Source organism: Boleophthalmus pectinirostris, unplaced genomic scaffold, assembly GCF_026225935.1.
Source record: "Boleophthalmus pectinirostris isolate CB_2022bp ecotype Guang Dong unplaced genomic scaffold, ASM2622593v1 HiC_scaffold_12, whole genome shotgun sequence".
Classification (NCBI taxonomy): Eukaryota; Metazoa; Chordata; class Actinopteri; order Gobiiformes; family Gobiidae; genus Boleophthalmus; species Boleophthalmus pectinirostris.
In genome coordinates this window covers 16,660,233-16,684,782 of record NW_026571018.1, presented here as the reverse complement: position 1 = coordinate 16,684,782, position 24,550 = coordinate 16,660,233, and the positions used below count along the sequence as shown (strand labels likewise).

Here is a 24,550-nt window from a genome sequence, read left to right as displayed (position 1 = left end):
TTCAAGGAGTTTTCACCACCTCTGTCTAAATAGAGAGATGAGCCCAATGTCACCCATTTCAGAAGAATAATAATACAACATCATGTGAGAATTGCTTATAATAAAAATATTAGAGGACATGGAGTGATAAGCTATGCGGTCCATCATTGAACGCACATACACGCTTGATCCTTGATAATGAGGAGAAGTGTGGAGAGCATATGGGAACCAATCCCACCGATTTGTACAAGAGGTTCACTGCCAAGCCTAAATCTCCTCCATTTTGGGAAGGGCTCTGGTAGCTTACGGTGGCTTCTAGTAGTCTGATTGACGGCTCATCATTTTGAACAATCTGCAGTGTTCCTCTAGGTGAAGTGTCAGGGAAACTTTGTTATAGCTAATCAAGAATTAATCAGACTTGAGAATACACATTATCAAATTAAGTGTTTTGATCTACATATAAATCAATCAACCACATAGGGAGCTTGGACATCGTTGACCTGATTATCATTAAGGAACTTGCGAGGAGTAAGTTGAAGATGCAGTATTTATAGACCGTGATTCCCCAGTGTATTCCTAATATTGCATCATTGAAAACTATGCGCACAGGTGCTCGTACTGATGCACAGATACGAATACTCCGCTCTGCATACTGATATCGATGCAATGACGTCACTGTCCAATGCTCCTCAGCAGTCTCCAGGGTGACGTCACTCCGGAGATGGAAAACGCACTGACCACACTAGTAAAATGTTTTAGCAACTTTTAGCTGCAAACGCTAAAGCATGATGCTCCTATACGTCCAAAAATCCTATAGAGGAAAGTGCGTAGTGACTTGAATGATAAAAAGCAAAATAGGGCAAATAAAGGAGGATCGACAGGCCAGCAGAGCCAACCTGTTGCCTGAGTAATACATTCAATAGACTTTGATGGATATAGACAGTGTGACATTAAGAGATTTCACAGGCTACATGTTAGATCTCCTGCTAATTACATTAATATGCTTCTCATGCTCCATTTGGACAGAGACTGCTGTTTATGCACACATCCAGAACCAATGTCACTGACACATGTACACGCACCACACGCAATGACATGTTGGTAGCCGAATTTCACATTACGTCAGGGGAAATTATGGTTATGGTTCGATGGTTGTTCGGGACCATCCCAAGTCTCATAACGAAACCGTAAGAAGACATGACAAGACTTCACTTTCAACAAAAATCAGATCCATTTGATGTATTATTAACTGCGGTATGTAATTTTAATGGAGTCGTAGTAAAAGGCTAGATGTGAGATTGTAATTGTAACATGGTCATTACAGAACAAGCTTTGTCTCTTTGCCATGAATCCTCTGACTGTTGAATTTCTATCTGTTCTCGCCATCCCCTGTTTTTTCTCAACGGATAACAATAAAATGACCTTGGTGGGAAAATAAAGATCATTCATGACTGACAGTCCTTAGAAAGCGTTTAAGCACATGCAACAATCACAGAATATTTAAAGTTAAAGGAACCATACAAAATTAGAGCTTGAAACTAATAGTAAACGTCAAAAAGACCTGTTGTTGATAGACAAGCCCAAATGCACTGCGTAACTTTGTGCTTGTCTCCCACCTGAGTGAAGCCAGCAGGGAAGCAACCACCACCACGCCTCCATCGGCCTCAAAGCCACGTTTGCTGTCATTAGTCAATAATTAATTCTGTCCTAGTGTCTGAGATCACAGTAACAGGTTTTAATGGCGTCATGTGGTAGAGTAAACATGGCAATCTGTTGCTGCAATCCGCCAGGGAACCGGAGCAGTGGGGCACGTTGGGAATGGGAGCCAGTGGGGTGTCAGTTCAAACCCGGGCTTCAGAACTGGAGGGATGGCTGGGAGCAGAGACATGGACACTGAGCCAAATGTGTTTAGTTAAGTCACTCAAGGGGGGTGGGTCAGGAGGAAATGCCTTGTGACCGTCCTCCCTCCTTCCCACTACCCATTCTGCATTTCAATGCACTAACCTGCTGCTGTCAACCAGCAAGGAAGCTACAACAGATATGAGTAACAATGGTCAAATGAAGTGCGGGACGATGAAATGGCACGTACGCAAAAGATAAACTCAACAAGTCAGAGAAAAAGAGTTGCCCGCTTACCCATTCTGAGATCTGCTGCTGCACAAGTCCTCTGTCAGATCGCCATCAATGCCGGGGCGCAATCTCTAAAGGGGATCTTAACATTAGGCTAGGCATAGGTGCAACCGTAGTGCTGAGGAATGCGGTCAGTCGACCTTTTTCACCGAGTCTAATTCATCAGTGAGTGCAGTAAAAGAGATTTCACCGCAGCATCCCAGCCATGCCTGCAGCTGGCCAGAGCCTCAATTGTCTGAGAAAATGCTAATGCAGGCTCTCAGTGTTTTCAGTGAAAGACGGCACGCATTGTTCGAGCCTGCATCGGTTTGAAGGGGGGGGTCTTCCCTGCCGCATCACCCTTTTCACTGCTCTCATCCATATTCATCGAGTGGCCTGTCCGTCTGCAGCAGCGCGCACGAATGACACCTCGCTCGGCCAATCGCTGCTCGCCCCCCTGCTCAACGTCATGTCCCCACCCCCTGATACTGGTCCCAAAAAATTGAATTTTCTTTCCTACTCCGCCTCTTTTGACGCAGCACTATAAAGTACGGCAGCTCATTCAGTCAGGGTTTTAGTAGAAAGTGACAAAGGTGAAGTGGCTGGGAGAGCGGACTTAGGCGCTGAGCGTGGAGCCTGTAAAGTGACCTTCAGCAGTGGGTGAAGAGGAGTATGGATAACATAAGCAGATGATGAAGGAGGTGGAGGAGGAGTGATCGGAGACAGCGTGCCTTACGCCACCCACCTCCTCTCCTCCGATCCCCCACCCCCAATCCCTTAGACGGCCATGTTTGAGAGGGCGGAGGGGCTCATCAACCATTGCAAATGGCAGTGCCGCAGAATGGTGGAGGGGGGTGATGAAGCCAATCACTACGCCTATAAATCTAACACGAGAGGTATCTTATGTGAGTGGACCGCCGTCATGTACTTGTGGAGTGTTGGTGCGTGGACACCGGCCGAGTCCAAACTGGATCAATCATTCTCTCCACCTGAAGAAGGACTCATTATTCTAGTGGTCCGTCCTTTACTTTCATCCCCAAATCAAAAGCTGAAATAGTGTCCCGTTTAACGCCGGAATGAACGGCTTCCAGAAAATTCAGAGCATTCACATTCACTGCGAGATGCTGGTATAGACACAGCCTCCCTGTAGACTCTATGGTCTATCTCTCCTTTCTCTCGCTTTGCTCTGTCTTATTTCTATCAGCCTCTCTCAGTCTCTCTTTCACTGCCACCTGGCAAATTCACAGTCCGCTCACGTCACATCGCTCTGCAAGGGCACCTGTGTCCTTCCCACCAAAAATTAAAAAAAAAAATACTGCTCAGATTCCTGTGCCAACCTTTCCATTAGCAACATTACGAGATCATACCTAATCCCTCTGCTACATCACCTTTTGGATGCCACTTGCTTGCTGGCAACATAGGCTCAGAGTATGAGTAATTAGGAGGAGAAATTAATGAAAGATGTTCTTTTTGAGGAGAAGGGCAATGCTGATAAAAGAGGAGTAATTTTCCTCATTCAGAGCAGATGAATTGTCCACAGCTAAAAATGTACAACGAGGGGCTCGGCTCTGAAAGCACACAGGCTTTCTTCTCTTTGTTGTAACTGTCAGTCATGTTAATGATCAGTTTGGTACGAATAATGTGATCAATATCAGACACAGTAGAAGGTTGGTGATTACAGGGAGGGCTGAGGATTATCAGCCTGTCTAACACTACAGCCAGGCATGCTGTGAGGCTGTGATGTTACATACATGTCATTCATATGAAAGGGGAGGTGAACTTGGCAAACAACATATTACATAAAAGTGTGGGGAGAACATTGCTGTCTTATGTAGGCGTTGTGGTTGCTGTGATACAGAGCATATTGTGCATTATGTGGTTACAGTTTTTAATGATATATGTTCATATTAAACTGAAGCCCCTTCTTTAAAACATGATCATTCACAGATTTAGGACAGTTAAATTCATATTAAATACATAATGAAGTGGTCAGGTATTGACCGCAGTCAGGATTTGAAGGGACACCTGGACCTTCCCTGTGCAGATTCCTGTGAGAAGGGCATTGCTGCTTTTCTCATCAACAGCCAATTAAACAGGCTCCTGGACTGTGGTTTGGATGCAGCTATGATGAAGAGATGCTTTAAATGAACAGGACGCCCAGTGGAAGAACTGTATGTAATGATATTATTAAGTGACAGTGGGGATAATGGGTGAATTCTCACAGAGGATTATAAACTTACACTATTCATTAAGATTCTCCAAATGTAATTTTCACATCCCTCAGCCCTTTGTATTACCTGAAATAGTCCATACAAAGAGTGAAAGGCTACGCTCTGCTGAAAGGAAGAACGACATGTGACTTGTCATTTTACTATTTTATCTGGCTGCTAATGGGGATCCGTGGGGCGACTGTGCTTTGAAGCGCTGGCACAAAGGGGTGCATTTGTGCTCCTCCAAAACTACATTTGGGAGGTGCGGCAAAGATGCAGCGCCCTTCCCTTTTAGAAAATGGATGTAACGCTGCTATCACTGTACGGCGGTGTGTGTCTGTGGAGGCAGACAAAGCAAACTGCAACAGCATATGGTGAGGAGACTGGCAACTCTCTGCGGATAGCCAATTAACATTAGGTTGTTAATAAGTGGTCCCTGAGAGGCGCCGTGCATTACAATCAGGGGCTTGAAAAGATGTACAGTGTCTAGTGATTCAGCCATCATCTCCTGCACTGACACTGAGCGCAGGAATAATAAGCATCTGTGTGACTCCTCTTCCTCGCTATGTGACAGGCCACTGCCATTTAGCACCCCTGAATTTAAACAAGTTACTAAAAAGGGGCTGAACTATTGTGATGAGACATGGAAACCAGTAATTGTTCTATAAATTCAGTCTTAATGTCAAAATATTTAGTCTGCTACATCCCCTGTGCTTTTAGACAATGTAACCTTGGTTTCTGAATCCTAATAGAATAAATACAGCTTACAGCACAGGGCCGTAATTTACAGTAATTGCTCAAATATGCTGCAGTCCTCCATTGAACTGTAACACGTACTTTGTCTTTTAGCAATATGTTTTCTTAACAAGATACTAGTAGGAAATTATGTGCTCAACAGATGAAAAGGTGTGGCTCATACTATATACTAAAAATAACTGTATTTATAGTGCAGTGGTGATGAGTGTTTAAGTGCTGCAAGCTCTGATTTTCACCTGTTTGCTTTGCCTCCACATTTGTACACAAATAACTTAGCTGGCAACTCATCAGCAGTTTCAGATTTTACAAGAGACCCTCATCTTGAACCAGAAAAATTTTTGAGTGACCAAGTGAAAGGATACGATGCAACACATGAAGGCAGTTATTTAAGGAATAGTGGTGTTTTTTTTTTTTTTAAAGGAAAACTCCAGTTCAGACCAGTCCAGGGTGATTGGGTCGGACAATAGGAGTTTAGGGCTATTGTGGCATTGTAGAGCCAAGTGGATGTTTCACAGACACACAATGCCAGTGATTCATGGTTTTGTTCTCTACCAGCTGAGTGGTCCCAAACTAGAGGAGCCAAGAGGTTTGCTCCTCTGCATCTCCCAATGACTGCACTTTCTGCCATATGTTTTCTATTTATCCTGTTGTGAAGTCTCTCCAAACTGCCCATCACATATGCCTCTTCACCTAGACTCCTCTGGAAAATGTGTAGATTTATCTCTGGCCTCCATGTGAGAGCGCAGCCAGGGACCCCTCCTCTTTGACCCAGCGTGTCAAATGGTAGACTATCACTATTTGCAGGAATGTTTTCACCATTTCAACCACTGTCGTTGCTGCGCAAACACCAAATGAGGGATATCATTAAAGAAACGCTCCAGATGTGGCCGAGGAGACTGGGTTCAATTCGAAGCAGACCTGTCTCAAAGACCGCTGAGATGTGCTGAGGATGAAGTAACTGCCTTGTAAACCACGGCCGCTTTTTGGAAGTGCCAGAGCACAGGTGCAGCGCGTTAAAGCCTCGTTTGCAAACACGAACCCGCTTTTATCTGGTACAAGGCTTTTTCTACCTCACCTGGGTCTAGGATCTTACGGCTTTTGCTGCGCTTTAAGCGCCCATCTGCGAATGAAAGAGTCGTGAAACGAGTTGCTGTGGAGGCGCCTGTACTTGTGTTCTCTTACCTCCGGTGTTGGTGCGTTTGGTACAGCCGGCCTCCTCCGCCGGAGTTTCCAGGGGCCGTTTGCGGGAGTCCGCGTTGTCCGCCTCCATGTGCGGCTGCTGCAGGCTGTGGAGGTTCGGGTTGGAGTATATTCCGTTATGGTCCACGGCTGCTCCGCCACCACCGGCCATCATCATCTTTCCCCGCGCCAAGCTCGAAATAAAAATGCGCTATTTCCCCTCAAACACCCTGAACACAAACACGCAGGCACACACACCGCCTTCAGCACCACATAGCCCGATAGCGCGCACCGCGAAGCCAAGTTCTGCTAGGTTTGTTTCGCTCTTGAGACGATCTCCAAGGGATCAAAATGCCAGACAACACCGGGCTCGGGTCTCTTCTTTCTACTGATCCACGTCCCTCACAGAGCTAAATATAAAAAGCCCATTGAGTGAGACGCGCTCCTTCACCGCGCTCTTCGTCGTTCCAACACCATGCTCCTTATTGTTGACGCGGAACAATCCGGGAGACGATTGGCCATCAAACAAGTGCAAATAATAAGCTCCGGTCGAAGAAACTGTGAAAGATTGGCTCAAGTCATCTTTACGCCATGTTCATCTGTGCAAAAGTCCTCAGTCTGATAAGTGCAGCTGTTGTTATTGTTGCTTTTGTAGTTCCAGAGGGGAGAAATATAGTTTGGGAGCAGCGCAGAGGACTACAGTGCCACTGACCGGCCAAAACACGGGGCCAGCACGAAAAAAGACCAGCCTCCTGTCATGCCTGAGCAGCTAACAATCAAACGAGGAACTATAACGGACTTCTAAAGCTGTCACTCAAGTTGTATTGGCATTTTGATGGATCCTTTTAACAGATGAGTTATACTTCTGTAATTAAGGCAAGACACTGAGATATCGACTTGATTTCTTTCTTACATAATGTAGTTTTTTCATCACGTAATGTTTTCATATATAAGTAAAGGGTTTTAATGTAAACAGATACAAAATCTGAAAAATAGATCAAAATTCTTGGTTCATATACAAAGGAAATTTGATATACATCCCATGTAAGTGGAAAAAGAAAACTGGCATTACAAATCATATTTTTAAGTTTTGAGTAAAAACTTGAATGAATCAGGCATCTATCTATCTATTCTTCTATCTCTATCACTCTGTCCAGGTAAAATATGTATCACAATCCTTCTCTACAAAATGTCTTGCCTTAAATAATTTTATTTTCATATTTATTTCTACTTGTGTCTTCATCTACTTTCACCTGAGGTCTGTCCACTGTATCTTCCTCTTTGGAGATTCTGAGCTGTCACTATCCTACAAGAAGGCAAAACAAAATCACCATATTAACCATTTCATACTTTTTAAAATTGGCAAATACAATTGTTCAGAAATACACTACTGGCAATGGAGCAATTTGAGCAGACTCCCCCGCAGATGCAACAGGGACCGACCCAAAGTTGTTATTTATTATCTGCAAATCACTGTACACATCGGCTTTGCCCATTTTATAATTACACAAATCCCAGTGAGCATAGCCCTCATTACAGGTGAAGAATTTTCAAATTAACTGAGGATAACAGCATTTGTCAGTGCATTTATTAGCCTAATGAGCTAGTTCATGAGTTATGTTTACAACCACCGCTTGACATCACGCCTTTCAGTCTTTTATATGGCACATGCGGTTTTATTTTCTAACCAGTGTCTTTATCGTAACAACACTTAATTAAATGCAGCTCTAATCGAATTCTTCACATTGGGGCATTTTTATAAGGCCCCTGTGCAGGCTGACTCACGCAGATAAACCACTCTGTCCTAATTGGAAGCCGTCTGGATAGCGCCCCCCTCTGCAGTGTCCGCTTCCTCCCCTATGACTTCAGCCTGGGTCCGATGTGACACCCGTTGGGAGAGGCGGTCCAGCACCAGAGCCGAGGTGGAGCTGAGACTGTGCTGTAGATAAGAGCGTCAGATATATGTCACTCATTATTACTTATTATCATGCATAACAGAAATCTGATCATTATGGGATTTGTGGAGTTATCAGATTAGCGAAATGCCAAACAGTTATATCTGAGTTCTTTCTGACTGTTCACACCTGTGCAGGATTTTATAAGGAAATTCATGCAAAAAGGGTAAACTAATGTGGCAAAGACAGTAATGAAAGAGAAAATGTTAAAGAGTGAGAAAGAGTTTTTGCTTCTGTGCATAAAGACACACCAAAATTCAGATCTAATTATTGGGTTTATGCATGCACCGATATGTTACTGCTATCTGATATTGGCACAGATTTTGAACAACTTGCTGAAATAAATATCAGTTTTATGTATAAACTGACGTAATAAGACTCTTTACTGGTCGTAGTTGATCCGGAAAGTCTCTGAATGTTTGAACTTTTATCTATACAAAGCTGTTCTGTAGTTACTTAAGCATTAAAAACAGTTACATAACACATTAGGATCAGTTCTGACTTATTTTAGTTTTTGCTTAAAGAAAATATGTTTTCAGTCCGTGCTTTGGTATTGTTTGATATAGGGTATTGGCAGATATTTAAAGCTATAGTACTGAAATCAGTATCAGAACAAAAAAAGCTGGATCAGTGCTTCCCTAATTGGGTTATCTGATTATTCTAGTTGTCAGATTTTATTGACCATAAACTGGTAAATGTACACGGTGTGTCGGAGATGACATTGGATTTGGGAACGACGAAACTGCATTTGGGGAGTAAGAAGGGATGCTGTTAAAAGTATTTTCAGCCCATTCAGTTGAGAAAAACATTTATACAAGGGCAAACAAATCAAAAAGTAATTTTGTTTATGACATCCTCCTTTTTGTCCTCTTAGTATAAATTTGATATTGCACATATTGCATTTCAGGATAGGGCCAGAAAAGAAAAGTTACACCATACAACCTGTTAAGTTACTAAGTAATAAAAGTATAGCTGTGGTAATATTTTCATTTTTATAGTTAGAAAATAGCTATCTCACATTTTTGAACACTATATGTATGCCCCAGAGACTGAATTTTGCAAGTAAACAGAGATGGGATGGGGGGTAGGTGAAAACAAACATTTTCTAAGCATTCAATCCTCAAATGTAGGAAAATTGAGGATTGCTCAAACATGCATGGATCAATCAAAATCCACTTATAGAAAGCTAATTGTGAGGAAACACCATTATAACATAGACAAAAGCTTGTAAATGTAGAGTTTACATAACAGGGCCCTTTAAACTACACTTGTGATTGTTTTATTTACCAAGTACAATCACTGTGCATTGTTCCCAATATTTCCTTCTCTAATTGGTTCCAAATGTTTTATTTGATTGTAAATTCCTCCATTGAATGTGCTAAATTGTAGTAATGCATGTGATTACATTGGTTGCATTTAACTACCAAAATAGGGTTAACCATAAAACAGCACAAACCGCAAGAATAAAAGCAAACACAGGCCTTGTTTTTCTGCCTCAAGCTTGTAGAGGTCAGCAACTACATGACCCCTTTAAATTTGTTGCTGAATTCCGGCATTTTTAGCTCATGAGCAAGTCCTGCAGAAAGCCTAGTAGCACCACATGTACTCATAAAGTGTAGTGTATAGTGCATTTAAAGGTGCACTATGTAACTATTCTGGTGGAGGGTCTGCTAAACGCTTTTGTTATTTCTCTGCCTGAAATGTTCCACAGTATGACATTTAACAGGTCTACCTAACATTTATTCAAATACAGGTGGTTATATAACTCAAAAACACCAGGCATTCTGGCTGTGAGCACGGTTGCCTCTCCACAAATATGACCTGTTTCCTTAAATGAAGTTTAAACTGCCTTCCTTGTGTACAAGTAGTTCCAGCATTTTGGAAGGATTTTTGTGTTGATCATAATAATGTATTAGTTTTAGCACTTTTCCAGACACTCAGAGTCATCTTATAATTTTGTACATTATTCGTTCACTTCAAACTGGGTGTTGGTAAGCTACTATTGTGGTCACAGATGCCCTGGGGCAGACTGTTAGGAGCAAGGCTGTCAGTTTGTGCTATCAGCCCGTCCCCACACATTACCTAGTGTGAATGTGGTGTGAGCGTTTTGGTGGTTCAAGTATCTTGCCTTAGGACAGTTTTGCCACTGACAGATGACATCAAGGTATTCATGTATTTTTGTACTTTTCTTATCAGCTTTTTTTCCAACTCTTCTACATCATTTGAGTAATGTAAAACTATGATAAATATTTACCCTGGTGTCCCAGCATAATAAATAACGAACAAACAATGAAACCTGTCATATGTATTTTAAACCCTTAACATTACAGTGACAAACAACATGGTAGCCCAGCTGTAATAGTATATACCTCATGTATTCTATTGTATTGTACCTGTAAAATGTGCAGGCCCTTGAGAGTAAGGACAGCCAGTTCTTTGAGCCCATCTCCTGTTAGATCTAAGTATATGATGGACAGTAAAGGACTCTTAAAGCTCCGCCTCCACTGCAGCTGAAAGTGGCCGTCCCCTCTGCTCACTGCTGCCTGGTATTTGTAACAAAGAAGTTCCTGCGCAGAAGGAGGGAGAGAGCCCTTTTTGTAACAGAAAGAACTGCATTGGGATAAATATGGTGTGCACCCAACCAGTTCCAGAAGGAGGTAGATTTGTCAAAGATTTGCAGTCAAGTAAGAATGTTACTTTAACATACTATGAATCAAGTAGAAGCAAGAAGTGGTGACCCAAATAATGATTCAAGTGAGAGAAAAAAAAGTATTGAGAAACTACCTCTTGAGTACTGTGTAACAATTTGGACGTAAAATGTATTTAATGACATGAATACAAATTCTGGTGCTTTCAAAGAATAGAAAGAAAAATTACAAAAACTAAATCATATCTGAAGGAGGGCTGTAAGGAGCAAATGTTACAAATCATGTAATATTGTCAATGTGAAGTTTTTGTCTCAGAGGGAAGAAAAACAAATACTTTTACTCGAGTAATAGTGTTGAGTATTGTCGAGGAGAGCTAAAAGTATGATGTCAGTATCCCAACTATAGCCACAAGGGGTCAGTAAAAGAACAAATAATGACTTTAAAGAGAGGCAGTGGCACGGTAATAGAGGGTCACCCTTCTGAGTACTACTAATTAAGAAATAATATTTATCTAAAGAAACTGACTTTGCCCCAAAACAGTCTGTAATTGTCTGCAGATCTCAATAATTTCATGACAGATCTCAAACAGCATTTTAGAAAATCAAGTTTGTCGACATCAGTTAATGTGTACTGTATGATATTCACTGCTTCCTCTGTTTTATTTATTTATAACAAAAAACAAATGTATTCATCAAAAATAAATACCTGTCCATATGTTCCCAGAAGCACTTCCTTCTGTCCGTCAAAATCCAGGTCGATAACGAGAGCGCTCAGAACAGCATCAAACTGATCACTTTCTGCGAGGGTCATGCAGTGGGCAAGGCCATGCTCCTGAACATCTCTGAAAACAAAACACAAACTTTATCAGAGCTTTCAAGATGTTTTGTCAGCTATACAGGTATAATTTATGCCGGCTTTGGTTCATTGTTTTAGATTTTAAAGGTCCTAATTACAAAAAAATTACTATTGTGAGCTTTAAGTCATGTTATAATGTTGTTAGTTCCTCAAAAACATACCTGGAGTTGTGTTTTGTTTCATTCACATGTATTCAATCGCATGTACGAGTAACCCTTTATTATTAAGTCTACATCTCCAAAGCTCAAAAGGCTCTGTTGCACCTTGTGATGTCATGAAGCAATAATTTTCAAGTTTTAACAGCTACGTTTCATCTAGTTCAGTGGAGATTGGTAAATCCAGGGCTGAAATCATCCAAATGATTCTAGCAAAGTTGTATGGTGTTTAACTGAAGCACTTCCTGTATTAAAATACGACATGACAAAGTGGAACAGAATGTTTTGTTTGAGAGAAGAACTCAGCCCAAATATGCAGGGTTTGTGTGTTAAACATGTGTGAATGAAACAAAACACAACTCCAGGTATGTCTGTGATGAGGAAACAACATAAGATAGATTTGAAAATAGATTAATAATGCAATTATTAATATATATTAATATCACGCTATTACCGTAATGCTAAACATTAAAAGAAACAAGTTTGCTGACTGGTCCATGCATACGACCCAAAGATAGCTACAATTCATCATAATGATGAGCAAAGGATTTTTTTTCATTTGTGCCAAAAATGATGATTCAATACTGCTGAATCCTATATGTGTCACTGTCGTAGGAAAAATAAAGGAGAACTGGAAGTTAAGAGCAGTGGGCGTGCATGGGGAATTGGGGGAAACTGGAATTTTCTGAGAACCGGTGTCTTGATTTCAAGAGAATATAGATTACTGAAGCATGCATCATTTAAATACAAATTTTGAGCTACAAAGCCACCTGTAATTAAATGTAAGGAAGAAGAGCTGTTTAATGTCATATTGTCGAACATTCGAAGCAAAGAGTTACATAGTGCATCTTTAAAGCTCACACGAGTTAATTTTGAGTAATATACAAGCTTTAAGTAATGCAGTGACAAAATATGGGGTATACCTGTAGATCACTGCCAGCTCTATGGTACTGGTCACTAAGAGATTGTACCCGCCCATTTCCTCTCCTGCAAAATGAATGCATGTTACAGAGTAGATTACATGGAAAATGAACACACAAAGTTTGATGTATTAAACAATAATAGAGGAGCCACAGACCTTGAGTTATCTTACTGGGTGCGTTTTTACAGCTGAGTGGAAAGAGCAGCACTGTTGAAATTGGACTGTCAAACTGGACGCGCCAGCTCTGCAGAATCTCTGGCACAAACAAACCCAGATGAAATACAATGTAATACGTCTTACAGTGAGTGGTTTTAGTTTACTTTGTAGTGTGAAATGAACAAAATACAACTGAAAAGGGGACAGAATATAACAGAATATAGGGCTTTACCTGGTCCCGTCTGGTTGACTAGAGCTAGTCCAACACAGCCGCTCTGACAGCCGAACGCAGAGAGACGTTTTCCCTTGTCGAGACTCACCATGTCTAACCATAACACACTGAAAAAGTTAAATAGAGTTAAAATGATTTGATAAAGGTGCAACTTTTCTGCTGCAGGTTAAGCCACCTGTCCTCCATGGAGATGTTATAGACCTTTTTCTTTTTTTTAGGGTAAATTTCACTTACGTTAATGCTTTTCTATGAGGAAATGTCTGTGGAAATGTCTGGCATATTCTCCACCTGCTTCATAAACCTGCCTACCTCCTAACCAAATCTTTATCCAAGAAGGTCCACAAAGAACTTATTCTGTCCATGAAGATTTTATCCACAACTATCAAGGTAAGAAAGACAAAAACGTAAAGGCGAACAACGATGACACATTAGTGAACTACCCCTGAGCAAAACAAACATTATGGTCATGAATAAAACATAAGTAACTTGTGAACTCAGACCAATTCTACAATTAAAATTTTAAAAATCAATTTCATGATGTAAATATGAGCATAGATAGAGAGATTTGTGCAGTTCAAATGCGAGACATGTAAACTGTGAACATCTGTATCATTCGAACTGCACAAATATGCTAATATCTACATCATGAAATCGTTTTTTGATGTTAATTCTAGAATCAGTCTGAGTTCACAAGTTACTTATTAATCTTATTAATGAATTACTTATTACTTATGTTTTATTCATGACCATTATATTAGTTTTGCTCAAGAGTAGTTCACTAATGCTAGTTGTTGTTAGCCTTTAAATTTTCGTCTTTCTTACCTTGATAGTTGTGGACAAATTCTTCATGGACAGAATATTTCCTTTGCGGACCTTGTTGGATGAAGATTTGGTGATGGGGCAGATTTATGACACAGGTGGAAAATATGTGAGACATTTCCACAGACATTTCGCCATAGAAAACCATTAACCGGAAGCCCCTCAAACCTACAGCGGGGCACTTCCAGACATTGTGAAAAAGATCTGTTGCTCTGTTTGGAATGTTCCATGGTATGACATTAAACATATCCATCTATCATCTCTTTTATTCATTCATTACAGGTGTTTTTATTGCTCAAAAACATAACATAATAATTTCTTCTGCGAATATGGACGACTCTCCACAGATTTAAATTGTAATGTAGTAGTGATGTAACTTGTTTCCATGCAAATAAGCAGGTAGTGGGCCCTCCAGCAAAAAAGTTGCACAGCGCACCTTTTAAGTTATAAAGTTGGGTTGTCTGGGGAGGCTATTGATACTTTGCAGCTGATGTTATCAACGGTCCTTGAGGGTATGATGCTACCTGTAAGCACTGCTTTATCTGACACTTGTTAGACTTTAATGTTAACTTTATTTTGACACAATTTGACCAGAAAGAGGTGGTTTAGTTGGAATTACAACAGGTGAGATGATTTGTGGTGTTAAACAATCTCTCACACATAAAATTACAGTCACAAGCTTGCTAGCATTAGTTACATTTTTCATTCAGTCATTTTTTCTTCTTATCTACAAAATGTATATGTCCAAAGACACTTCTGAAAATGTCATTCTGTCATTCAAAATCTCAGTGGGATCTACTTGGTTAAATAAATAAATAATATACAAAAAAGAAGGATTGTATAAAAAGCGTATTCCTTTACTATATTTTGTGTGTGTGGGTTTTTTTTTTTTTTTTTTTTTTTTAAGTTGGAATTGCGGTTTTAGATTTAAGTTTAAGGACCACCATGTGCTTGGAGCATGGCATTAAAGTTGCCCGTCTCCATAGAAACAAAAGAAAAGTGACATTGTGCAGCTTTAAGCACTATGAAATTCTCATCCTTCGTTTTTTTTTTTTTTGGATCAGCTCATATGAAATAAAAATGACATTTGACTTGCACACACTGACTTGCTGGGCAGTTGTTCCAGTTCTGGGAAGAGCCTCTCGACTGGATGCTCCTCAAACTGGTGCAGGGAGGCATTCTGTCCAGACACAAGAGAATATTCCAGGTTTATAATTATTACAAAATTCAGCAGCACGTGTCCTGACTAAGAGGTCGAGACCACATTACACCAGTTTTAAATCAATGCTTTGGCTCCCCTAAAAGTTCTTTTACTGGTTTCAAATGGTCTTGTGCCTTGTTATCTTTCAGAGCTTTCTTTCAGGCTCCTACTATTCCTAAAGTTGTCTTTCCGGTTCTATGGTCCTCGTCTATGGAACAGCTGGAGGACCTCAGAGCTGCAATGAATGTTCATGACCAACCTTTAAGTTTTTGATTAATATTTATTGTTTTATTTGTTTCCTATTTTATATCCAAGTTCTTATCTTTTAACTTGTATTGTTTTATCAGTTTTAGAATCTCCCGTGTTTCCTTTGTATGAGCCCCCATCTCTCCCCTGGGTTCTCTTCTCTCGCCACAGATGGCTCCTCTCATGATTCTTCGTCAGTTGGTTCGTCTGTACTTAGCCTCATTTATCTGCACCTAGCCTTTTTTTATTGTATTGTATTGTATGTTAGTGCGTGTGTGTGTGCTGTATGGTCTCAGAGAGTTGTGGGGGTATCTGGGTGGAAGGGCATCAGGGATTGTCTTTTAATGACTGTAAAGCACTTTGTATTACATTTTTGTATGAACAGCTCTATAAATAATGTTTGACTTGAAAGAAGAAGGCTTTGTTTAGACGTTTTTTGTCAGGCGTCTGCTATAGAACAATGGCAATGATACACAATACGCAGCTTTCTCTCAAACTGAAAAATGTGTGTAAACATTCATTCATATTGGGTCGGGCAATATGGAGATACATCTGAATCCTGATCTGATTCATTCATTTTCTGTTGAATGCAACTCTGTCTTTAAACGCACTTGTCTCCAAACACTCCACCTATTGGTAAGGATCGAATCACAGTGAAGGGTGAACTCTTTTATTATATATACTTTTTTATCTTATCTTATTTTTTTTAAACATACAAGGAAATATTCAGTTCATAAGACTGACTGTAGAAAATGAGAGAAAATAAGATAAACAATAATGCCCAATGAAGTCTAGAAAAATGTGTCTTCACCTCTTTGTACAGGTGAATCCTCTGGTCATGTCCGCTGAGCAGAAACACTGTCTCTTTAGCTCCGTCCTCACTCTGCACTCTGAGAGACAAGACACACTCAGTATTCAGAAAGCTACACTTCTGTATTCTGTCACACTGAGATGAGGCAGTGACATGCCAGCCTGGTTCACACACAGTCTTTTAGCTGCTCTCTCCCTCTCTCTCACTCACTCACTCACTCTATCTCTCTCAATCCCTCTCACCCACTTGTCTCTTACACTAGGTCTCTCTCCTTCCCTCCCTCCTTCTCTCATTCTCCCTCTCTCAGACTCAACCCCCCTCCCCATCCTTCCTCACTCCTTCCTCCCTCCTTCACTCCCACTCCCTCACTTACTCGGTGTGGTAGAGCTGGAACGGTGTGAACTGCAGCTCCAGATTGAGGCAGCTCTCTGTTCACACAAACGCAGAAACAGTAACAGAAAAGGACACCACCACCTCACAGGCAGGTCACAGTAATAATTACTATATCAACTTCAATAAATGAGAGATGAAACAATTATTTTGGTGGGGGTGAGCATTTATCGCAGGTACTTTTTCTTTTGTACCAGTACTGAACTTTTTGTTATTTTTCTGAACTAGGATAACATTTTAACTGTAGAGAGTTAATTAAATAACTTCTATGACTCATTGTTGCTATCCCTTTAGTAATCATGTGCAATACTGTGAATCATCTCTGGTACAGTTCACTGAAAACATTTTACCTGCTCTCTCTATATATATGCTGTCCATATGCTGCTATTATCCAGATTTTTAATATCTACTGATTTTGACTGCATGCGTCCTATTAATGGAATAAATTATTAATATTGTCATTCATATGAATATTGTCATTCATCTTCTGTATTTTCTTCAGCACTTCTCTATCGCACTTCAAAGTTTGTTATGGTCACATAAAGAGGCATTGGTGCCTCTTTTCACTCACGTGCGATAGACTCCAGGTTGAACTCTGACCCCGGCTCATAGTCACAGTAGATGTTCAGGAAGGGCGTGGCTTTGTCACCGGAGTCCTGCCGCAGAGAATTGACCAATAAAATTATTAAACATGGCACCTTTACTTTTATCTCAAGGTAATTTAATTAGATTTAATTAAAAATCTGATAATAACAGCTATTTTATAGTGTGTATTATTTTATTGAAAGTACAGGCTTTATTCTAGGGCTGCAATTGTCTAGTATTTTAGTAGTCTACTAGTAAGCAATACATTTTTCACCTAGTTAGCTAGTAAAACAATTATTGGTATTGCACACTGAGACTTAAAAAATATGATTTAATAAAAAAATATGGAAAATGAAGACCTGTAGAATGGTGTACATATACAAATAAAGCGTTATTGATGGAAAAATTAAAATGGTTTATTCTTTTTTGACATTTTAATCTAATAAAGCTACTGTCGTTTTAATAAAATGTATCCAAACCTTATTATGATCACTGAGATCTGAACTACAATCAAAGTACAATTATTTGATTATTTCATTAGTTAACTAGTCATGACTGATTACTCCATATTTTTATTTTGTTTGTATTTTAATATAACATATCACATTGACAGTTGACACAAATACAAACCTTTATGAATGTGATCCCAACCACCAGACCTCTTTTTGGAGGAGACTTGTTGAAGGCGTCGATTGACACGATTTCAGCATCAACTAAAGAAAGAAAATACATTATGTAAAGTCTGGGTTTTGTATATACTGACATTCTACACCTCAAATAAACTAATAAATAAAATGAATATTTACTCACTATACCACACTTAAACCTTGTGTTGAAATCTTTGGGCTGCTGTTGCCTTATAAAGCTGACACCGCCAACCTTCACACAACGAGCTTAGTATAATAAATGTAACTTATTGTAGCGGATATCAGCATATGGGAGCACAGAACACACAAAACCGCCTCCTCGCAGTTTGTGTCTGCCTCGTTTCCCACTCACACAGTTGAGATCACAGTGCATATTCTAACACATTAATTAAAGTTAAAGAGAGGAAGAACACATTTCATTTTATAGTCTATTAGTTTTACCATTGGCTTGTTACATTGTCATCACACCCAAACATATTACACCATAGACTACAACATAATTATTATAATGATTTTTTTATTCATTGAGTATTTTTATAGAAAGGTTTTGTGCTAATTTATTTTGTAATAACCAGGGCGTAACAAGTATTAGCACATCAATCACATTATGATCACAATTTAGCTCCAATACAAAATGTATGATGATGCACATCTCAATATGTTAAATTATTTTACTATGATTATGATTATAATTATGGCAATTATTATTACTGTTACGGCAATGTCATGATCCAGAAATACATTCAATAATCAATATATAATTCACAAGATACTCTACTACTTTTTAATGAACCAAACACATTTTAGCAACAATATATCTTTACTAAACCATTACCTGTGCAAAATTAATATGAAATATATTTATTTTAAACAATTTCAAAGCAATGATATGTCAGGTGTATTCCATAAACAAGTTCCCATACACTAAATAAGCATCAAAATTGCCGTGTCACCAAAAAATTGCTAAAAGATAAAAAAAATATATGTATACGATACAAGAGCCTGCGATAACGATACTGTATTACCAAATTAAGTATCACGATATAGCAATATATTTACACACATCTAATCTAAAAAGGTTGTTTTGTTTAAAGGTGCAATGCATAACTTTTCTGGTCTGTTACTGGCTTGGCTCCATGGAAATGTTATTGCTTTGCTTGGAATGTTAGACAGTATACTGTTATACATCTATCTAGCATTTATTTCATCACATTATTTAATTGGGGGGAAAAAAACTGAAAAATTGAAAAAAATGCATTCATACAGTTACGGTGTTGCCTCTTCACAGATCTGACCTATAACTTGGCCTGGTGACATCTCCATGGAGACACATCAGTCTATTGCCATACTGTGGTAGAGCATTCCAGTCCAGAGTATTAACATCTCCATATACAAACAGGTGTAGGACTTTCTACCAGTAAAGTTACGCAGTACCCTTTTAACCTGTCACTAACTCTATGTAAACTCTGTCATCATGTTTCATAATATTCAGTCGTCTATTATCTGATAGTCTTGAGTTAATCTTATTGCTAAAACTACAATTTTGTTTTGTCAAAGTTTCTTTTAAAAGATAAAGTCATTTTGCCTTAATTATTGTTTCCGAATAACAGGGTCCATCAAGGAAGGATTATTTTTTGGTTAGAGTGAAGTAAAACATCCACAGTCATTTCAAGAGTGATAAAATACTCTGATAGTGTCACATTATTGTGTTGTCATGTTGCTCAGTAGTTTTATGTGAGTGGGCCAACAGACAGTGTTAGCTGCAAATGTGATTTGATTCAAATGTAGATTTTGCACATATTATAAACCTGATACACTGGAAGACGTTTAGTTTAGGTTGCTCAGACCAGAATTTAAACCTAATATAGATGATAAATTATAGAAGCTTTTGTAATTATTTAGATTTTTTAAAGGGACCAAGTGAATGCTTAAATAATGAATAAATATAATAAAAGTCAGTTAGTTCCACTTCTAAAGATGACGTATAACCACCATCTTATTTATTCATATTCATATTCTTCTACTGTATATGAGCGGAAATCCTGGAGGAGAATCTAATGTCTATGAAGCTGATGGAATTAAATGAAAGATAGTGAAAATTCTCGGCACACATGGCGCAGAGTATGCACTGGATGAAATGGCTCTATTGTGGATATAAATTGATGTTTTCTTCCGTAGTGGCACGAAATGGAAACTCGTGCATGTTTTGTTCTATTGGCCTTTGTTTTGCCTGTAGACATTTTGTAGTTAGTTTTTTATGTACTACATTTTGTGATAATGTTAATTACATGTTGTTCATATTTACAGTAACTTTGGTTTTGTATATGTCGTGCTATTAGATCTATGCTAGTTGTTATATTGAAGAATAGCTCCATTAACTACTGTGCAGTATGTCCATTATACATGTGGTGTTGTGTAACAGTGGTGTGGAGCCAGCAGCATTCATGAGCATGTTCCTGCCATATTATTTCTCTAGGTAGCACTGGTTGGCTTTGAAGGTTTGAATGGATCTTTGTGTTTTGTCCTCTACAGTACATCTTCTATAAAGTAATTTCTTAAAATGTGTAGCCTAACATAGGCTTTAGAAGATGCAGGATAAAAACAAGAAAACGCTCATGTCGCTGCTCTCATGTCACTCATTGTCGGCAGAGGACACCAATTATTGTATTGAAGTGGAGTAGATTAACAAATTTTGGCCCCTATCCAGAGGCCATTTTCAATAAAGTGTATGCAAGGATAAATTTTGGTTATAATTTAGTATCTTGGCAATTTAAACTTGGGTTATTTACAGTGTATTACAATCACTAAGAGTAAAATAACAAGTGTAATTGTTTTAAAATGTTTCCACTGCAACCTGCTCCTTCAGTTACAGACTGCAACTATTTATATATTTGGGACAAGAGGCCTGTAAACAATCTTTCCTGCAAATACAAGTAATCTTTCTGTGGCATATTTTGCATTTCTGTTAACAGTTAAAGGTATATCCATTTACGACCTTGTATGTACAGTATGCTAAATTAGTTTAAGTCCACCTTCCCCAGTGTATAATGTACAGGGAAGCTCCTTTGTAAGACATGCATGCACCTGCTGTGTGAACCGTCACTATTCTGATATCAGACAAAGGGCCCATATCTTTCAAATAAACCAATGTTGAAGTAACTCCAAAATCTGTTGGTGGCGTCATGTACCAGACAGCTCCTTACTTAAATGTAAAAACCCAACTCACAAACAATTTTCTGACTGTGGGCTCACATCTGGACAGTGACACAACAAATCTGTGTTTTGAAGCAATTCAATGACTATGGAGGAATTCACCTACAAAAACATAAACAGATTTCAACTTGGATGTTAATTGCAGAAGTAAAGGCCCCCACACACTACAAGAGAATTTGCCCGATTTTGGCTGTGATTTGCTTCTCTCTGAGTTTGGGGAGGTGTGACCCCATTTTTTTGTCTTCATATGCAATTTTGAAGCCACTGTGCTCCTTGTGTGTGGTGTCAGTGCGACTCTGAGCTGCTCTGTCAGATCATAACCATCAAACATCAGCAACACTACAGTAACAGCTAATAAATCAGCTTCAGGGGCAGACGGAGTGACAGACACAGAAGCACAAGATAAAAACTTGGGATATAGTGAAAATAATGTGCCGACTTTATTACTCACCTTTCATAAAGTGGTGAATTTAAAGTACAGTATCTCATCCACATTATCTTTAGAAATTGTCCACCCCAAATAATGGCACCTAGACCACAAAACTGCACTATTAATCTGGTTTGAAGCATCCATTAAAAGGAAAAGGCGAGAGAAGGATCACATGTGTCTCTTTATATCCACACAGCGCACAGATCGAGGTGAATCCGCAGACTAGTGATAGTGACTCTACTTCCTGTGGACTTTATTGCCAATCTTTTACGCTTTAAGTCGATTTGAGCATATTAATAATGAATACAACATGCCTGAGTGATGAGAAGCATGGAGTTTCCAGTAAAGTTAATGTTTGTGAAGACTGAAGAGTGGGGTAATAAATATACAAATAAAATTATATGACTAAATATTTTTAATGGTGTATAAAGAACAACTAGTGGTTAATTAAAATTATCTTATCCACAAAGCGAGTCTCCACTGCATACCCATTGAACCCACAAGCCCCAGCCTACTATACACTATAATTAATTAGATGTTTTGTTTCTCTCTTGAACTAATGAATAGTTTACAGTCTTTCCCACATGTTCTTACCGAGTCAGTGGTGGTGCAGGCAATCCTTACTGAATAATTGTCTTTAGGGAGATAAATATGTCACTTATTGCCTCTACTAATCAAAAATCAGAATCAGAATTTAGTTTCAATATAAAGAAACACAGAACTGTTGAAATAAAGTCACATCTTTATCTTTATCATAATACAGCAACCAAAAGTATGTTTTTAATACAGATTTAATGCTCATCTTGTTTTGGACTATGGGGGCCACTATAGTCTTCTCTATAAAAAGAAAACTCTATAATGCAGGTAGAATATTTTACATTTTGATCATTGCAAAGCTCAATAGTGATCTAAAACTACATAGTAAAATGAATGGAACAATGCATTTTATGTTGAAAACTGCAAACCTGAATGGCCCCACCTATTCATAATGGCATTTGACTGAAGCAAGCAATGGGTTTTATGCTTGAGTAATAGTCAAGTGTCATTTTTTACCCTGTGTGTATGATCTGGAGTCTTAAAGGAGCACTATGTAACATTTCTGGCTGGTTGATTTTATGTAATACATTCCCTTTAAAGTGGAACTACATGCTAAATCAACCTTTTTTTTTTTTTTTTTTTTTTTGCTGCTAAAAATAGCACTGTTTACTGTCCCTAGTCCTTTCTGGTCATTTTAGTGCAAACTAGGTCATTTGCAGGACTGCCCTGATTACAGCCAGGTGATTGCAGGAGCAGAGACTGATACCTGTTAGACCAATCACAGTTTCTTTATAGCTCCAGATCCCTCTTCACCCCTCATTCTTTTCTTTAGTCCTTCATGTTCTGCCCAAGTTACCACCTCTATTTGTAATGTGATTTTTGAGCGGAGTTTAGGCGTTTAGTCTCACTTTAAAGGTCCTATATTACCTATACTACGTTAGCATGCTGTTACCTCATCAAAAACATACACAGCATTTTGTTTCATTTACACATGTTTCAGTAACTCTTTAGTTTGTCTGCATCTCCAAAGCTCAGAATGCTCTGTTCTACCCTGTGATGTCATGAAGCTGTAGGTTTCAATTTAACAGATACCTTTTGGCTTTAGCTCAGTAGAGATTAACATTTTCAGGGCTGAAATTATCCAAATTCTAGTGAAGCTGAACACTTTTTAAAAAATTATTATTATTAGTATTATTATAATACATATACAGTACACAATATAATACAATATAAACACATAATGCCGACACTCAAGTTCATACCATAGATGGAAAAAACAATAGAAACATAAGATTAAATGAAATAAAATCAAGTAAATCAAACCTAACAAAAGACACTAAATTATAGATACATAAGCAACTTAGTTTTGGGAATCATCAGTGATTGATATGGGAGAGGGGGAGGTAATCTAACTGTGAACTGTGTCTTTGGATATGTTGTTTATTAAAAAGGCCTTTTTGCAAGATAAGTGGTGAATGGATTGAAAGTAAATATTTATTTTGCTTAACTGAAATCAAGGCTTAGATTTTCAGAATTTTGCTCTGTGAATATGAGTTGATCACCCCCTGTATTACCACATGACATCACAAGGTGGAACCGTGTTTTCTGTTTGAGAGAAGAACTCAGTCTAAATATACAGGATTTGTGCATTAAACATGTGTGGGGAATAAAAAACAACAACAACTCGAGGTATGTTTTTGATGAGGAAACAGTATTATAACATAGATCAGAAAAATAGCGTAATATAAACCCTTTAAACTTGACTAGAGTTTTGTGTGTTTTACCTGGGATGTAGGTGAACTGCACTTCTTTGGCCACGGGGCGGACTTTCTGCAGGAGCTCCTGGTACCTGAAACAAACCACTTTCCCTTTGAGAGTAGCGGTCAGTAGCTCCTGTTCCCCGGCCTGACACAGCCCGTACATGTTACTCTGCGACGGGAAGCGGCTAAAGCTGTCCTCCACAAACGGGTACGGCTCTCGGGACATGCTACAGGAAAAAAATCACCAAAAATCACCAAAATCAGAGCAAGAAACGCATCTGGTTGCACATCCTTTCACTGTAGTTTAGTCCCAAACTCCATATCCAGTTCACGTGACGCTGGAAATGTCAGTCATGCTGTTGAAATGGTCTTCGTAAAGGTTTTGAAATAGTGGAGGAGTTTGATTTTAGTGTTCAATTTGCATTTAAGTAAAAAGTTTTCATTAATAAATCCATGCGACTGTGAGCATCAATGTTCCCCATTCACAGAAACACAACATCCGCTTTGAGCAGTGCTGCTTTCATTAAAATCGTAATTCTAGGCATTTTCAGTATGACTAGTACAAAAACAGCTACAAAAATATTAAGATAAAACAATTTAAATAGCTTAAATTCTTTGTACAATTGTGATAGACAACATACTGTACATATAGTCTATTCTATAATTGATGATTGAGTAGATTAATTAAAATAAAGTGGGCTCGACAAAATCGTGATGTCTTCAAATGCAGCACCAGATAATTTCTATTTCGTTGC

General features: G+C 38.8%; 2 protein-coding genes across 3 annotated transcripts in view; both read right to left on the bottom strand.

Annotated features, from left to right (window-relative positions):
• Positions 1 to 7,124, bottom strand: part of LOC110169094 (RNA-binding protein Nova-1-like) — a 29,555-nt gene extending 22,431 nt beyond the window's left edge. Inside the window, exon 1 of the mRNA XM_020934611.2 lies at positions 6,237 to 7,124. Coding sequence (XP_020790270.1) covers positions 6,237 to 6,411 — 175 coding nt within the window. The 5' untranslated portion in view covers positions 6,412 to 7,124. The remainder of the gene's footprint in view (positions 1 to 6,236) is intronic.
• Positions 7,125 to 7,257: 133 nt separating this feature from the next.
• On the bottom strand, positions 7,258 to 24,281 carry kptn (kaptin (actin binding protein)). Of its 2 annotated transcripts, XM_055148900.1 has the most exons (13): positions 23,820 to 24,281; positions 17,839 to 17,921; positions 17,195 to 17,279; positions 16,607 to 16,661; positions 16,234 to 16,312; positions 15,082 to 15,155; positions 13,157 to 13,263; positions 12,925 to 13,023; positions 12,770 to 12,833; positions 11,542 to 11,677; positions 10,582 to 10,755; positions 8,019 to 8,172; positions 7,258 to 7,539 (listed from the first exon to the last, which is right to left on the bottom strand). In XM_055148900.1, exons 1-12 carry the CDS (start codon positions 24,019 to 24,021, stop codon positions 8,038 to 8,040), a joined length of 1,293 nt encoding a protein of 430 aa, XP_055004875.1. In that variant the 5' UTR covers positions 24,022 to 24,281; the 3' UTR covers positions 7,258 to 7,539; positions 8,019 to 8,037. The 2 variants fall into 2 exon arrangements, with proteins under 2 accessions (XP_055004875.1, XP_020790257.1); XM_020934598.2 differs by lacking the exon at positions 7,258 to 7,539 and having other exon boundaries at positions 7,622 to 8,172.
• Positions 24,282 to 24,550: the final 269 nt, after the last annotated feature.

Coding starts and splice junctions, on each gene's coding strand:
- kptn (XM_055148900.1), bottom strand. CDS start 24,021: ATGTCCCGAGAGCCGTACCCGTTTGTGGAGGACAGCTTTAGCCGCTTC. Junction 17,280..17,838: donor TTGGGATCACATTCATAAAG/GTTTGTATTTGT, acceptor TCTCTGCGGCAG/GACTCCGGTGACAAAGCCAC. Junction 16,313..16,606: donor TTCCAGCTCTACCACACCGA/GTAAGTGAGGGA, acceptor CTTGTCTCTCAG/AGTGCAGAGTGAGGACGGAG.